The sequence below is a fragment of the Oncorhynchus mykiss genome, chromosome 7, assembly GCF_057628025.1.
Source record: "Oncorhynchus mykiss isolate SJ-2025 chromosome 7, ASM5762802v1, whole genome shotgun sequence".
Taxonomy (NCBI): Eukaryota; Metazoa; Chordata; class Actinopteri; order Salmoniformes; family Salmonidae; genus Oncorhynchus; species Oncorhynchus mykiss.
In genome coordinates, this window is record NC_143028.1 from 32322071 (window position 1) to 32340060 (window position 17990).

General features: G+C 42.2%; 1 protein-coding gene across 3 annotated transcripts in view; it reads left to right on the forward strand.

The window, feature by feature from the left end:
- Positions 1-3506: 3506 nt before the first annotated feature.
- Positions 3507-17990, forward strand: part of LOC110527703 (rho GTPase-activating protein 40) — a 37256-nt gene continuing 22772 nt past the window's right edge. The window contains exons 1-3 of one of the 3 annotated variants that reach the window (XM_036983194.2): positions 3507-3810; positions 16600-16841; positions 17238-17512. In XM_036983194.2, coding sequence (XP_036839089.1) covers positions 16619-16841; positions 17238-17512 — 498 coding nt within the window. In that variant the 5' untranslated portion in view covers positions 3507-3810; positions 16600-16618. Of the gene's footprint in view, positions 3811-10587; positions 11014-14377; positions 14652-16599; positions 16842-17237; positions 17513-17990 lie in introns of those variants that run through there. The other 2 variants (XM_036983192.2, XM_036983193.2) reach the window with 2 other exon arrangements.

Genomic DNA, 17990 nt, shown 5'->3' on the forward strand with positions numbered 1-17990 from the left:
TATAAAGATAATCTTGTTTTTAATCCCACCACAGTGTCCGATTTCAAAAATACTTTTCAGCGAAAGCACTACAAACGATTGTTAGGTCACCGCCAAGTCACAAGAAAATACAGCGATTTCTCCAGCCAAAGAGGAGTCACAAAAAGCACAAAGAGATATGAGCGTCATCTGATGAAGATCAAAGGTTAGTGATTAATTTCACTAACCTTTGATGATCTTCATCAGATGACGCTCATAGGACTTCATGTTACACAATACATGTATGTTTTGTTCGATAAAGTTAATATTTATATCAAAATCTCAGTATACATTGGTGCGTTATGTTCAGTAGTTCCAAAACATCAAGTGATTTTGCAGAGAGCCACATCAATTTACAGAAATACTCGTCATAAATGTTGATGAAAATACAATTGTTATACATGGAACTTTAGATAAACTTCTCCTTAATGGAACCGCTGTGTCAGATTTCAGAAAAACTTTACGGAAAAAGCATACCATGCAATAATCTGAATACGGCGCTCAGAGACCAAACAGCCAAAGAAATATCCATCATGTTGGTTAGTCAACATTAGTCAGAAATAGCATTATAAATATTCACTTACCTTTGATGATCTTCATCAGAATGCCCTTTGACGTTCAGCCCAGTAATCCACTTTCATGACGCACGAGCAGACGACAAGTAGAAAAGTTCCGTTACAGTCCGTAGAAACATGTCAAATGATGTATAGAATCAATCTTTAGGATGTTAACATAAATCTTCAATAAAGTTCCAACCGGAGAATTCCTTTGTCTGTAGAAATGCAATGGAAAGCAAGCTAACTTTCTCATGAGGATGGTCAGCTCGTGGGACTCAGGCAGACCTCTGACTCATTCCCCTCTCATTCAGCCCCACTTCACAGTAGAAGCATCAAACAAGGTTCTAGAGACTGTTGACATCTAGTGGAGGCCTTAGGAAGTGCAACATGACCGTACATTTCCCACTTCCTGTTTGCATTTTTTCTCAGGTTTATATGAGTTCTGTTATATTCACAGACATTATTCAAACAGTTTTAGAAACTTCAGAGTGTTTTCAATGCAAATCTACTAATAATATGCATACATTAGCATCTGGGCCTGAGTAGCAGACAGTTTACTCTGGGCACCTTTTTCATCCAAGCTACTCAATACTGACCCCAGCCATAACAATCTAAGGTGTATGTAAACCTCCGACATCAACTGTACATACGGTCACTGTGGTGAGGACGTCGTCAAAGCACTTATTGATGAAGCCGGTAACTGAGGTGGTATACTCCTCAATGCCATTGGATGAATCATGGAACATATTCCAGTCTGTGCTTGCAAAACAGTCCAGTAGCTTAGAATCCGCGTCATCTGACCACTTCAGTATTGAGCGAGTCACTGGTACTACCTGCTTAAGTTTTTGCTTGTAAGCAGGAATGAAAAGGATATAATTATGGTCAGATTTGCCAAATGGAGGGAGATGCGTCTCTGTGTGTGGAGTAAAGGTGGTCTAGAGTTTTTTTTCCCCTCTGGTTGCACATGTGACATGTTGGTAGAAATTAGGTAAAATGGATATCAGTTTTCCTGCATTAAAATCCCCGGCCACTAGTAGCGCCACTTTTGGATGAGCATTTTCTTGTTTGCTTATGGCATTATATAGCTCGTTGAGTGTGGTCTTTGTGCCAGCATCGGTTTGGGGTGGTAAATAGATGGCTACGAATAATGTAGACAAGAACTCTTGGTAGATAGTGTGGTCTACAGCTTATCATGAAGTACTCTACCTCAGGTGAGCAATTCCTCGAGACTTCTTTAAAATTAGACATCACGCACCATGAGTTATTGACAAATAGATACACACTCCTTCCCCTCGTCTTACCAGACGCAGCTGCTCTGTCCTGCTGATGCACAGAAAACGCAGCCAGCTCTATGTTATCTGTATCGTTGCTCAGCCACGACTCTGTGAAACATAAGATATTACAGTTAATGTCCCGTTGGTAGGATAGTCTCGACCGTAGATCATAACATTCGCACATCAAAACAATATACTAGGTATCTGTCAATTGATATGTAATTATAGGAGGTTGAGTTGAGGAGCATCTTTGGTAATCGGACGAGGGATGCTCTTTGAAAATGGGGATTGGTAGCCCACTTGAAGTGAAGAGGTTTGCAGGTATGTGAATTGTGAATAATGAAAAAGCATGACGCCAAAAACCAATTACTTCAAAGCACTCTCAGTATTAAAACCCCTTGATTCATAGGCTACTTGGCTAATGGCCGAGATAATAAGACAAACCTATGCAATGCTGATAAACCAGCCTTGATTAAGGGAAGGGTAGGCTGTGCCAGGGCAAAACTATACATTTTTTAATGTTTCTAAATTTGAGATTCACCGGTACACATCTCTTCCATGGGCACTGTGCATCATGGCTGGTTAGGCTGTGCTTCCGCTCTCCAAATCCATGCCATGATCAACTGCGTTACCCTATAAGACCAGCTGTTTTTTGTGGAACTTCCCATTAGTGCTGCATTAAATTGTTACTTTTGCGCTTGTTTTACCTCAAATATTGCCACCCCTCCCACCTCAGCGCAAGCGAGCTGATTAGACAGATATATTGCCGAACCTGGCGTTAGGGCTGGAAAATGCCAGTGTGCAGGTTTTTACATGACAAAATTGGCACTTGTGCCTCAGCTGAAAATAGAGCCCTGGGATTGATCAGATCTTCTGGAGTCAGTGATTTTTATTTTATTTTTAAGAATGTGTATCAGAATACCTCTTTAAATTCCTTCTTATAGGCTACTCTAGCATCCATTTTAGGTAGGCTTACCCCATCTGCAGAATTCCTGCCATACTCACTGTATCCATGGAAACTATGATCAGTGCGTGGGAGGAGAGACTTACCCAGAGTGTGTGGCCTAGCCTTCATCTGGTGTGTGTGTGTGGGGGTGTGTGTGATGGAACAATGGCAGGAAGACAGTTGGTTTGTTTTACTGGCCTCAGTGCTCACATACAACACGAGGTCTGACTGACTGAAGTGTCTGCAGAGAAATCAAGAGGGAAATGAAAACAAAAACAGGATGCTGGATAGAATTCTATCTGTCCAGTTGAAAAATAAGATTATTCTATAGGCCAACTGTACGGTGTTCAGAGTTACTGTAGACCCATATAGCACAATCTGTTCTGTGTTGTATATGACCTTCAGATAATGGCACTTTTGAATTAATAAAAGTGTGTTTATGATAAAAAATGACATTGTATTATTTTATTATATTCTATGGTACAGTAGTATGCTACCCTCAACAACGACAGTACTGTAATCAATATTTCAAAATCAAATAGTTATTCTATACCCTATTAATATTTGAATGTTTAAAACGAATCAATGTCATATTTATTTTCTTTGAGTTGAGATATGAAATTATCTTGGACCTGATAGGCTGCACCACTCTTGAGTATTTCATGATTCAGATATTTTTTTTAAAAGTAATTTCCATGGAATGCACAACCATAGCTGAAGAAATGCACAGAGAGGCAATCCTCCAGCAATCCTCAACGCTACAACACATTGGAAGGGGGGGGGGGGGGGGGGGGGGGGGGGTTGTTTTTCACCCATACTGTAGTGATGACATCGCAAGCAAGGTTGAATAGGATAACGTGCATGGCAGCAGCCCCATACCATCTGTTACGTTCTACAGCATAATTTCATTGCTGTCAGATCCTGTCACTTCGCCATTACCGACATACACTACCCATATTAACCAGAGACCGAGTCGGAGCTTCACACAGGAGGTTTGAATGTTTCTTTAAAAAAGGTAAGAATGATACAGACTAGCCTATGTCTTGATTCCACTTCATTCCAATAGTTTATCACTTCATCATTTCACAGCATGTTTAATAAGAGACGTGCATTCATTTTAGAGTTCAAATGTGCATTTTGCAGTTGTGTTTCTGTAATCCTGTGTCTTGTCGTGCAAAGGGTTGCAGGTTGCTAGGGTGCTGAGACCTGTTGCTATGGGCGCATCATGCTCAAGTGCCTGTAGTATAGGCTGCTACACACTGCAGCAAACGTGTTTGACTGTTACACTGCCATTCCATAAGCATTGCTGTGTCTACTGCCAGCTAGCATGAGGACGAAAAGGCAGTTTTCCGGGAAAACTGGCAGTATTTCAATCTTCTCCATGTATCAGTGTGGATAAGGGTAAAATGTGGAGTACAGTGGCAGATCGCATCCCTGCATTGAGGTATGTTTCCCGACCCATATCAGCACCAGCCCCCACGGTGTCTTGATGTAACCGTGACTGTGTTCAGACCCCAGTGCAGCTCAGTGTAAACAAGTGTAGCGGTAGGGTCAGTATTTTCTGGTGAATCTGTTGAATCAGCCTTTGTTATAGCCTATATGCCTATTGTAAGGGTAGCCGGAGGGCTCGGTTTTTAATCCTATTTAACAGGAAACAAGCAATTCATGAAGGAAAATAAAGAGTTCTAAATATATTGGTCACCAGCATCATCTCATCTCTCGTTTCATGATGGGCACATGGACACATGTAGCCTACATGGAGGGGTTTTTACACACGTTCAAAACGGGAGCTGGCTCAAATAACGTATGCATACGCAACACATAGATAAAAAGGGATGTCCACTCACTGTTTTGCCGCACCCAAACTTGATATTTTAATGAAGCTATCTCAAAAGGAGATAGAGATATCCCAATTCCTGTGATAGTTTAATGTTTCTAGTGTTGTTGATCCGGTCATCTGCTCAGTGGACAGAAGATTCCCTGATGACACTTTCTCACTCCTCTCTCTCGCTCTCTCTGATTGAAGAGGTCAGCTACCTCAAACCCTGATCAGATCAACCTCAGGCCCTTCTGGCCTTTCAGGAGCTCTTGCACACCTGGGGATCATCACCTGAATTATAGTAGGCTACAATCCCATAGGCTACATTATGTTGTCACTCTCACAATTCAAGTTACACACTTGGGGGTGCCCAACATCTACTGGGGATGGTCAAACGTTTTTAATCAACCTACATTGATATTTCAATTATTATAGGGGAGACCTGATTTGTTATGGGGGTGCCTATGATGTAAGGCTTCCTCTATGATCCCTGAAGAAAATATCATATGCTCCACCTGCACTGCACAAATTCCACATTGTGTGTGAGTGATGACCATTGTAATGCAGGGCAGTGGGTCTACTACACCTCTAATTACAGGTAGGCTATGGGTAGTGACAGTGGTGCGGTGCAATCCACTTGGCTCCATATGGCGTGAAGGGCGGGGAAGGGAGGGAAGGTTTACAAGAAGGGCTTTCATTGCTCGTTGTCGTAAACTCCAGTCAGATCATCTGACCAACAGGGAGGGAGAGTGGTTTGGTTGGGAGGAACGGCATGGCATAGACAGCAGGTGTTTACAATGGGACAGTGTTACTGTCTGGGACGGTCTGTCTGTTACTAATCTGGGGCAGCAGGGTAGCCTAGTGGTTAGAGCGTTGGACTAGTAACCGAAAGGTTGCAAGTTCATATCCCGAGCTGACAAGGTATAAATCTGTCGTTCTGCCCCTGAACAGGCAGAACCGTCATTGAAAATAACCGTCGTTGAAAGTAAGAATTTGTTCTTAACTGACTTGCCTAGTTAAATAAAGGTAAAATAAAAAAATAAAAACTGTGTGATGCTTTGCTGCAGAATGTGTACGTCAGACATGTGTGGTTGGTTATATATTGTATTAATGCCAGGACAGGGATTGGGAGAGGATCTGATCATCTCAAGTGAACACACTAATACACCACACCCAGGAAACGAAAGGTGTGGGGTTGAAGCTACAGGTCTAGGACGCAGGGAAACTGATCACCATAGGTGAACCAGTTAAAGCATTCACAACCGGTATGTTTTTTTGGGGGGGGGGTGTGGGGGGTCCGATACCGATTTTTGAGGGGGACAACATTTACAGATACCGATATACAGCTGGGAATTGGAAAAAGTGGCATTTTCCCAGACGGACTTCTGATCAGTCAGGTGAACTGGATAATACACTACACACAGGATATGACACGTAGTTGGTTGACGCTCTGGATCTGTCCGATGCTGAGCAATTATCTGATAGGCATGTTAAGCATCGTCTGGCATTGTGTCACATGTGAGTAAGGGCCAAAAGGACAGTTTGAAACCAAAATAAACTCAAGGCCATTCCTTTTTCACCTGTGGGAGATGAATGTTACATTTGGCATATTCTGGAATTTAGTTTACTGTACCAGTTATGATGTAATATTATGGCCCTAAATGTGTAGGATATGTTTCAAAGAATACACAGGAATTTCTCTGTCTTGTGCAGGCAGCCAGGCAGCACAATGTCACCAGGGAACATTGGTGCCGAACCAAAGTGTTCAATGTCAGCCCAGATATTTTATTTTCAGATTGTCAGCTTTCCAGCACAGTTCCAGCCACCTGGCGTGGCTTGGTTCAACTCGGTTCAGTTTGGCTCAATTCAGTAGTGTGAAAAGGTCAAGTGTTTACCTCTGAGCCAGAGTGTGCCATGTGGTGCCTCCTCGGCTGAGTGTCATGGCATCTACAGATTAGCATCATCTACTCATCACCATCAGGGCCTGGAGGAATACAATGCTGCTTTTAAATCCTTTCAGAGAGAGACAAACATCTCTCTCCTCACTAGCCCTGGCCTGTCACTGACCCTTAGAGGTGAGGTGGGGTGTGAGGTCTTACCAAGACAGGGGGCCAAGAGAAGATCAGATGGGCAGGGTGCAAAGCTCAACCAGATCTGTCTCCCTCGCTCAGATCACTGTCACATGCCAGGGTCACCGGGGTCAGGTCACCAAGCAACACAAGGCACTCATCATGTTCTACTCTTCCATGGCTTAGCCTAGCTGTTACGGGATTCTTCCTGGGAAGGAGAGGCGGACCAAAACGCAGCATGGTTATTTATAAACATCTTTAATAAAGATGATAACTTGAACATGTATAATACAAACTAAGAAACCGTGGAAAAACCAAAACAGCCCTATCTGGTGCAACAAAGACAGGAACAATCACCCACAAAACCCAACACCAAACAGGCTACCTAAATATGGTTCCCAATCAGAGACAATGACTAACACCTGCCTCTGATTGAGAACCATATCAGGCCAAACACAGAAACAGACAAACAAGACACACAACATAGAATGCCCACTCAGATCACACCCTGACCAACCAAAACATAGAAACTTACAAAGCAAACTATGGTCAGGGTGTGACACTAGCTACCTGTCTGTTGCTTTAAACAAGTTGGGACAAAAGCACCACACCTGACATCTTAGAATTTTCCCCACATCACCTGACTAGCAATTTAGACCAATAAGATAAACAATTGTGAATGCACACGAGGTGTGATACCAGGTAGGGGCGGTGATATATTCAGATTCGGCTAGGGAAGACTGCTCAGAACTATGTAATCAGTCCCGAGTCGGTTGTATAGTGTAAATCTACTTTAAGGCTAAGGAGGATTCCCAGGAGAGAAAGGGCTTGGTGTAGGCCTTGCAGGGAGACAATAGGAGGGAAAGGAGGGAGATGGTGGGATGGAGGAGAAAGAAGAGAAATATGGAGTGAAAGGAGGGAGGTATGGAGGCATTGGCCAGGAGGTGAAAGCCTCAGGGTGTCCTCATAATCGGTGGTGATCTGAGCTGGTTATACAATACAGTCGGAAATGATTCAGGCCCCTTGACTTGTTCCACATTTTGTTACATTACAGCCTTGTTCTAAAATGTATTGAATCGTCCGTCCGTCCGTCCGTCCCCCCCCCCCCCATCAATCTACACACAATACCCCATAATGACAAAGGAAAAACAGGTTTTTATACATTTTTGCAGAGCTATTTTCAGGTCTCTCCAGAGATGTTCGATCAGGATCATGTCTGGGCTCTGGCTGGGCCCCTCAAGGGCATTCAGAGATTTGTCCTGAAGCCACTCCTGTGTTGTCTTGGTTGTTTGCTTAGGGTCGTTGTCCAGTTGGAAAGTGAACCTTCTGAGCACTCAGAAGGATCTTTCTGTACTTTGCTCTGTTAATCGTTCCCTCGATCCTGACTAGTCTCCCAGTCACTGACGCTGAAAAACATCCCCACAGTATGATGCTGCCACCTTCTTCACCGTATGGATGGTGCCAGGTTTCCTTCAGACGTGACGCTTGGCATTCAGGACAGAGTTCAATCTCTGTTTTATTTTTTTAAATGTAACTTTTTATTTAACTAGGCAAGTCAGTTAAGAACAAAATCTTATTTACAATGATGGCCTACCCCGGCCAAACCTAGATGATGCTGGGCCAATTGTGCGCCACCCTATGGGACTCCCAATCACGGCCGGATGTGATACAGCCTGGAATTGAACCCGGGACTGTAGTGACGCCTCTTGCACTGAAACATTTCAATGATGATCAATGGAAACAGGATGCACCTGAGCTCAATTTCGATTCTCATAGTAAAGGGTCTGAATAATTATGTAAATAAGGTATTTCTGTTTTAGATTTTTTTATACATTTACAAACATTTATAAAAACCTGTTTTTTCTTTATCATTATGGGGTATTGTGTGTGTGTGTACATTGATTAGGGAAAAAAACAATTGAATCAATTTTAGAAAAAAAGCTGTAACATAACACAATGTGGAAAATGTGAAGAGGTCTGAATCCTTTATGAAAGCACTGTAGATGGACAAGTGACCGTTTAGGATCCAGGAGGTTGCTGGGCCAGTTGCCCATGGGCGTTTACCTACACTCTTAGAAAAAAGCATTCCAAAAGAGAATGCTGCACGGGGCGGCAGGGTAGTGGTTAATGCGTTGGACTAGTAACCAGAAGGTTGCAAGTTCAATCCCCTGAGCTGACAAGGTACAAATCTAGCGTTCTGCCCCTGAACAGGCAGTTAACCCACTGTTCCTAGGCCGTCATTGAAAATAAGAATTTGTTCTTAACTGACTTGCCTGGTAAAAGGTAAAATAAAAACTTGTCTTCTTTTTCCAAAAGAGAACCACTGGCATGATGTCAGCTGGTCCTTTTGTGGCAGGGCTGAAATGCACAGATCTGAGGAAGGGTACCAAAAAATGTCTACGGCTTTGAAGGTCGCCAAGAACACAGTGGCCTGCATCATTCCTTTTCACACATACCAACAAATGGGCTGTGATCATTCTGCAGTGTTCCCTGCAGCGTATACTCAAACCGGTGTGATTAGAACGCTTATTTAGAACGTCCAGTTGCTATTGACGCAACAGTCAGCATTTGAGCTGGCCGCACTGTTTTCTCACAGAAACATTTAGCAAAAAACACAGTCCTTACAAAGTTATGTCCAGCATGTGATCCGTTTATTTTTGGAAACAAAATTCAGACATTCACAGAAGTAGCTACAGCATAAAACCATCATCCAAACCGGAAAATGTAGGCTACATTTGTCCTAGCTCTAACTGAGGAAAGATTGTCAAAACACAAGTAGTCATATTTTTACAACTCTCGGCTGACAGAAACTACAATATGAATTAGCTAATAGCAATTACTATTTACAATTAATCACATCATGGGTGATCTAAATAATTGAGTAAAACACTTTCTAGAAATCGAAAGTAATACGACGATTGGTAGTTTGTGTGTGCCGCCATGTTTGTTTTTTTCGCATCAACCAAAGATAACAAGAGGAGACAAGATGAGTTAGATCTGTTTATAGCATGCATGTTGAAGGGCGTGTATCATCTACGATCATTCACTTCCCTTCGCAAATAGCTTAGCATTAGCTCATTATAATCAGTACAAACTAAAAAAGCATTTTACACACATCATAGATGTCCAATACAATCTATGCAATAATCAGAGTGCATTATTTGTCACCAGTTCTTGAAAACGTGAATAAAACTGTAAATACGCTATGCTACATACATACATACATACATACACTACCGTTCAAAAGTTTGGGGTCACTTAGAAATGTCCTTGTTTTTTGTCCATTAAAATAACATGAAATTGATCAGAAATACAGTGTAGACATTGTTAATGAAGTAAATGAATATTGTAGCTGGAAACGGCTGATATTTAATGGAATGTCTACATAGGCGTACAGAGGCCCATTATCAGCAACCATCACTTAGCTAACACTTGTGTTAGCTAATTCAAGTTTATCATTTTAAAAGGCCGTAACATAACAACATGTGGAAAAAGTCAAGGGGTCTGAATTCTTCCCGAATGCACTGTATATCCCGTGTTTTTATGTCAAACGGTTTTGTTATATTTCAGTGTTCTGTGATGTATACAAAGTGTAATATTTGGATGCAAAAAAAACATTGAATACATTTCTACTCTATATCTGACCTGGTACAGGTGTCTTATTTTTTAAGCCCATAATCATGTGTGTGAGGTGTACTTTTGTTTCAAAGTATATTTGTTTAAGACCCAAGAAACACTCTGCGTGACCCTGATTTAGCCCCCTGCCATAAAAGTAACCTACTGTCCATACCAAACACAATCTATCATACTAATTTGAGTGTCACGGATTTACATTTACTATGTTACGTCTATCATACTAAATGGATTGGCATGGATTTTTGTCAAATATAATATGTTTTGCTCTGAGACCAGACTGCATTGGTTAGACTCAGCTACGCATGCTGCCCACAACCCGCAGCCCCCTATCCCAGTAACCATCAGCCCGGCCTTCTCCTTTCCTGTCTCAGGATGCGACGGACAGCGTGACGTCCCACTAACACAGTGAGACCAATGAAACGGTCCCTGTCCTAACTTCCTTGCTGACTGTAATGTGTTTACGGCCTGAGGCGATTACAAGGAAGCAGCTTGCAGAGTGGAGCGAGTGGGGAAGGCCGGGGGGCAGCTGCTGTTTCCTATACTACTACGCTGCAGCAGGCAGCATTAGCAGCAACAATCACAGCCTGCCTGGGGTAGAAAGGGAGATAGGCAGGATGCCATTGTGGAGAAGTGGCTCCCGGGCCAGGCAGCAAGGCTCAGAAAAAGCTAATGGACCACCCAGACCCAAGGCCAGGTAGGCTTATACTTGGCCCTTATAGGCCCTAACCTCAACTCAACTCTGGGTTTATGGGACTGTGCAGCTGGATTATGTAAATTAACTCTCTTCACTCCTTACTGGACATGTAATTGACTGAGATACAGTGTTGTCATATAGAACGTCATTCTGAATTAATGGATTACTTCTACCAATGCTCTTATTTTTACTTGGAAGCACAATACATGGTGTGCTGGGTATAGACAAACAGTTCTGAGTACTAATTGATTGATAATGAGCTATGTTGTCAATTTACAACCGATCAGAGTACTAACCAGATCACTTTCTTTCCTTTCTTCTGAACCTTTCTTTCCTTTCTTCTTCCCTCCCATGTACTGTGGTGATCACCCGTTGAAAGAAAGTCTCTATCCCAGGTCTCTGCATTCGTCTGGGTACCGTTTTTAAATATTTTTTTTTACATTTGGGAGATGACAGGAGTGGAATGTTATAGCTGAATAGAGACTCCAACCAGGCTAGGTCTGCATGACTTAACTGTTGAATTCTCTAGTACATAAGAGGATTCCAAAGAAATTCAGCTGTTAGGATTAAGAATGTGGCCTAGTAGTCTCTAGTCTGTCAGTGATGAGACGACCGAGTAGATTACTTAATTACTTGACTTGGTAGCCATTGGGTTACTCTGGGTTGTGATAGTATTAACTAGGCTTAAAGTCCATGTTGCAGATCATGGACCTTATCAGATATGTATGTAGTTGGTGCTATACATTATCAAATTCACATGGGTTCTAACTTGAACAATTATTTGTTAGTTTACGATGGAACAATTTATTTTCTGCACATATAAAAACCATGAAGACTGCCGGAAAGCCCCGAACGCAGGATCGTCATTTTCTATGACTCACACAGTACAGGAATATATTGCCTGTAGCCTTATGTACATGGTAAACTGTAAATGACACTTCACTTTTTTGTATAGATTTTGTTGTGTTTTTGTATGGATTGTTCTACAATATTCACAACATATTGCTACAATTACAGCCTTTATAGAAAGTGAATTCTCTCCACTGTTTTAGCTTGCGGCTATCACTGTCTAACTGGCTAGGTTAAGGATAGTTACTAGTCCATACCAGTGACAAACTTAGCGATGCTATCAACATGTGGCAGTACACGAACAAAATCTATCTCACTTACAGTGTATTGCAAGAAATAGCCACAAATTCATTCAGAAATGGAGGAAGAGGATAGTTAGCTCTAGCAAGCTAATGTTATCTGCTGCCTCTTCAACAAGAAGATCCAAAAATAAACTTTCCCATGGATCAAAATTCACAATCAAACCCCTCCAAAGAAAGCCGATCAGGGATTGGCGATCAGATCCATAGCCAAAGCGTCGCATTTCAGTTTAGCCTCCACTCGGCAGGCCATTCAGCAAACTCCCCCAGAGCCACAGAGCAAACGAATTACCGCCACACGCAGTCCCCACAAACACCTTGAAAATGACTCTTTCCCATAGGCTTGTGTTATCTATGACAACATCAGCAGTTAGCTACCAACAGCTGGCAGACATGTTTACATTTGGTTAGTTTTATCTGTGTTATTTAGATGGAAGACGTGAGCTAAATGCGGTAGCTCTATACCTAACTAACATTAGCATAGAGGTAGCAAGCTCGCTACCGATCTCTTTCACTTAGCAGGTTCACTGAAATCTCATGGGAATATTCCTGTGGTTGTAAACATTGTGTGGGACTTCCTACGGACAGTTCTGCTCTGAGCTGATTGTATTTATTTTCAAATGCTTCAAGACTGGTTTTCTGACAACAACAAAAAACAAAGCCTAATAATAGCCTTTTTCATACCTTTCAAGAAACTACTCTAATGGGTGACCTGATTATGAAAGCATATGTAATATGCTACTTGCGTCACCACTTTCCCGCTTCCATACAATAGGCTGTAAGGTTCAATAAATGTTGAATCAAAATGTAAGCATATCAGCCTCAAATCAGCCTGATCTGCTTATACTGATGATACCCTTGACTTTCTGCTTATACTGCTGTAAGCATTTATCTGATATCAATATTGAAGATAATGTCAAGCTTACATTTGACATACAATGAGGAGAATTTTGATATCAAGCTAGTCTGTTGTTGTTAGTCTCAAAACAACACGATTTCCCCCCCCCCCCCCCCCCCCCTTTCACCTGATGTAGCCTGTCTGTTCTGTTGACATCATCTCCTGAAAAAATAGTGTTGTCGGGAGGGGAGAAAGTGATAGAGGGAGAGAGAGTGAAAGAGAGTAGATGAGATAGGGAGGATGAGGTTCATTAGCAGATAATGCTGGCAGGCCTGTTCACCTGGCTTTCTCAACCATGTCACCTTACACAGGTATGGAGACTATTAATAACCAGGTATTTATCTTCAGGGAATGACGATGTCACTACAGCTATCTTCCTCATGTTGATTTATTGGATTGAGTTTTGTGAATACGCAATTACATGACATTTACATGACATTTACATTTTAGTCTTAGCAGTTTGCTATATCTGCTACAGCAAACCAATTTATGGTCTGTGTGAATGTGGATGGTAAAAAGGAATGATTCGATTTGTATGTATAAATTTAGTGGCAGTTCAAGGGCTACTAGTGTCTGATCTTGGTAGGTCTAATCAGGGTGGGGAATTCAATTTTTGGTCCAACAGTTGCAACCAAATGTTTTTCAGAAAATAAATAAAGAATGAAGATAAATCACAGAAAACAAGGTACCCCATCCTGCTTTCACCACTCTAGCATTGAGGTTCTCTCTTCCAGAGCTGACACTCTCTCTCTCACACACACACACACACACACACACACACACACACACACACACACACACACACACACACACACACACACACACGTATGCTTTTTAATGCTCTCAAATGCTCTGGGGAACCACCCACCAATGTGGCTGGTAAGAATATATATTATACGAGCCAATGCCAAAATCTACCAGCATTTCCCACCTTGGGCCTAATTATCTTGTGAAATGTCAACGTTTCTGTTATCAATAACCTATCAGCTTTGGTGCACTGACATTGTCTTAGTTGGAGTTGATTTGTGATGAGGGTTTGTTTTGGACTTCGACTGGCGGGAGCTGCAATGTGTGTTTCTGTGAAAGTTGTGTGTGTGCTTTGTGGGCGGGAGTGTTGCTAATCCCCTTTGGCTCTGGATGTGTAGCAGTATAGGAGCCAGGACTACAGGGTTAGGGTGTGTCCCCAGAGGGAGGGGACAGCTAGCTAGGTGTTGATGACTGATGTGGCGTGGAGGCGTAGCCACCATCGCTAACACATTCCTCTTTCAGTCACCCCACATACCTCTAACTCTACATGCACTTGGCCAGCAAAAGCCCTGGAGCATTGACCAATTTTTGATTTGAGCGGAAACTGAAGATGGATTGCTATCCTATTCGAAGACTGGTAAAAGCCAGTTGATTCTGCTGTTGGAGACATTTGTTGAGTGGGAGGACATGGGAGGCAGAAAGGAAGTAGTGAGCAGGCTCGCTCCTATGTCCAACTCTTCCAGGCAGTTTCTACGTCACACGCCGCTAAACAGACTCAGGCTCCGACTGACCCACAGCCCCCTCAGTAGTTTGCGATCCAAATCAAGCTCCCAAGCTACCAACAGGTATGTATGCTTCTGGAGCTGCTGCCTGCTCAGTTATGGTAGAATTTTAGCTTGAGATCACAGGCTTTACTCAGACTTTGAGTAAATTATGATGTCAATTCTTGAGTAATGGGGCACTTTTACATACTATATGCCCACTCCATGGCACAGTACTGTCTCACTATCAACACAGGTTTCAATTAATCAACAGTAGTTTCCTTAAGGTTGTCTGACTGACTTTGGAAGCAAAATGTGTTTGTTGCTGATGATGTTTGTTAGCCTATTTTGTCTGTAGGACTTAGTTCTGTGGGGCATCATGTGCTGTGCGAGTTCCACAGGTTGTGGCAGGTTCAGCCTATTTTAGGAGGGGACAGATGGAGAAGGAATGGGCTGTGTGTGTACTGCAGATGTTCTGTGGTAAGAGCAGGCCTGATTCTGTTCATATGATTTTGTGTGGAAGGTTATCTGAGCATTAATAGTCAGGCTTACAAAGTTGTGAGGGAAAATACCAGATACACTTTTTTAATAAAAATGATTTGTTCTCTGTTGTGATTTGAGGAACTTAACCTTTCTATTGTATGCCAGAGAAATAGTGTAGAATGCAAAAAAAAGAAGAAGAAGAATGATGGAATCAGAAATTGTCCACAAAATGAAAATTTGTATTTTTTATCCATTCGTTTTGGGTCTTTCTTTGGGACAACTTGCGAAATATCCTGTTGTAAGAACGGTGAGCCTGTTCTTGGATATCAAGGGATTATCTGTTTATTTCAAAATGATTCTAAGAAGCTTTTTAAAGGGTCACAGAAACTGGCAACACCAGTCAATCCTCCCCTGTGTACTGGGCCGGGTTAATGCAGGGGCTTACCGGGGCTGAAAAGCCTTGGAACAGGCCTGTGGAGGGACCCAAGAGGCAGCAAGAAAATAATAAAATAATAATAATAATAATCATTAAAAATGGGTGATTGTCATCAATGCAAAGGGTGGCTACCTTGAAGAATTTTCAATAAACAAATCCAAATGTTTTTTTATCACACTTTTTTTGGTTATTGCACGATTCCATATGTGTTATTTCATAGTTTTGACATCTTCACTATTATTCTAAAAGGTCAAAAATAGTATAAATCAATAAAAACCCTGGAATGAGTAGGTATGTCCAATTTTTTACTGCAACTGTCAATCACAGGAATATTCAGGAGCACTCTCTCAATGAATGTAGACAGCCTGCTCCTGATGCTGTAGAGAGGAGGTAGGGGGCACAAGTGGGTAACTGGGGGGGTAACTGATTTAATAAATAAGATAAAAACAGCATAATAATTTGACTGGTCAATTGTGTGAGTCAGGGGCTGGGTCAAAAAGTCCCCAAAAATATTTACATAATTTTTATAGTTATATATATTTATCTCAATGTTCAAAATACACCAAAGACCAACATTTAGCCGCAGAGGATCAATAGTTGCAAAAAAAAATATGATTGTGGATTAAATGTTATCAATAGCGCATACAGGTAACTGAATATAACTGAAAATAAAGGAAACCAACTATAAGACTGATATATTTTATTGTCTAGGCTTTAATTATGTCAACCATGCTTAGAACACTATGCAACTCTTGTATCTGTATCTGGAATTCATATCGATACACATTAATGCCATCACAATCAGTGGATGAATTGATCTAAATGAGAGAAAAGCTTGGTTGGAAAGAGCGCCACAGCGACATCTAGGGGTCTCACACAGTATCACGCCTGCGGGACTATTCTTGAGAACAATGGAAATCTGAGTCTTTGTGTCCAGTCCACGCTCTCTCTTCTACTTCCTTCCCTCCCTCCATGCATCCCTCCTCCAGTTTTTTATCTCTCCATCTCTCTGGAATCTGGATCCTCCCTGTCTCTCTCTCACATTTTATTTTCCTCTCTCTGTTTATCTTCTGATATGTTATTATTGTTTCTTCCCGTCTATCTGGTTGTCAGGAGCCCCAGTCCCTCCGAGATGAACGGTAAGCCTTGGGCCAGGCCAAGCTACCAGGACCAAGCTGCAGCTGAACACACACAGGACAAATGTACAGCGTCCCACCAGGAACCACAACAACAGCACCCTGACAAACTGTGCCTGGACTCCTTCTGGAGTGAGGTGGAGACCATACGCAGCCAAGATAGCGGTTACATTGACCTTGACACTGACAGCGCCAGTCGAGACTCCAGACACTCTGAAGGTAAGCACAGAGACACAGGACTAGTGTCAGTCAGTCAATTAATGACCTCCATAGGCCTATTGTTATGATGTGAACAATGAAAATTGGTTGTTATATGGTTGCCTGTTGTTTTTGTAGCGAGTTGTGTTCTGTTGAACCATGTGTGTCTGCTATACATGGAGCGACAATATTATGTGCAATACTGCAATGTACTCTCCCTCTAAAAAATACAGTTTATTCATTCCTCAGACGGTACATGTGTTATGCATGGAGCTGCAAGTTGTAGTATAATATGGACAGTCACATAAGCATGCATGCAAGCACGTATGCACACACAGATGCAGACAGGCAAGCACACACGCGTACAGAAGCATGCCGTATGTATAGTCTCTGTCATGAAGCTGTTATGTGTTTCAGAGGGAGAGCAAGAGGAGCAGTGGCTCCAGGATGCAGGTCTGTCCACTCTGATAAGACAGCAGCAGCAGAGACCAGACAGAGACAGAGACCGGGAACAGGACAGGGAAGACCAGGATGTTGACCAGGCCATCCTACTGTCCACTCTGACCCGTACGCAGGCCGCAGCCGTCCAGAGGAGGCTCGATTCCTACACCCTGTCCCTGAGGAAGAGGAGCAAACCCCCGCCGCGCGACGTCAGGGACGTCTTTAGCTCATCACCCTCCTCCATTGCTCAGGTCAGACTGACGACTTACTTTCACACTGATATGGTACAGCCTGGAGGCTGTGTGACTATGTGACACATTTTTTTTTTGGGGGGGGGGGTACTGGCTCTGTTCAATCAAGGTGCATTTAAACCGCAGCTTTTCTGTTTCCTGTGATAACATGTTTCTGTTTCCTGTGATAACATGATGGATTTCCTGTACAAGCAGCTGAAACAAAACAAATACACACATAAAATTGGATGTATTCTTTCAAATCAAATCGTATTTGTCGAATACAACAGGTGAATTGCTTACTTACAAGCCCGTAACCAATGATGCAGTTTAAAGAAAAATAAGTGTTAAGCAAAAAAAGAAATAAAATGTAAACAACAAATAGTTAAAGAACAGCAGTAAAATAACAGTAGCGAGGCTATCTACAGGGGGGTACCGGTACAGAGTCAATGTGCGGGGGCACCGGTTAGTTGAGGTAATTGAGGTAATATGTACATGT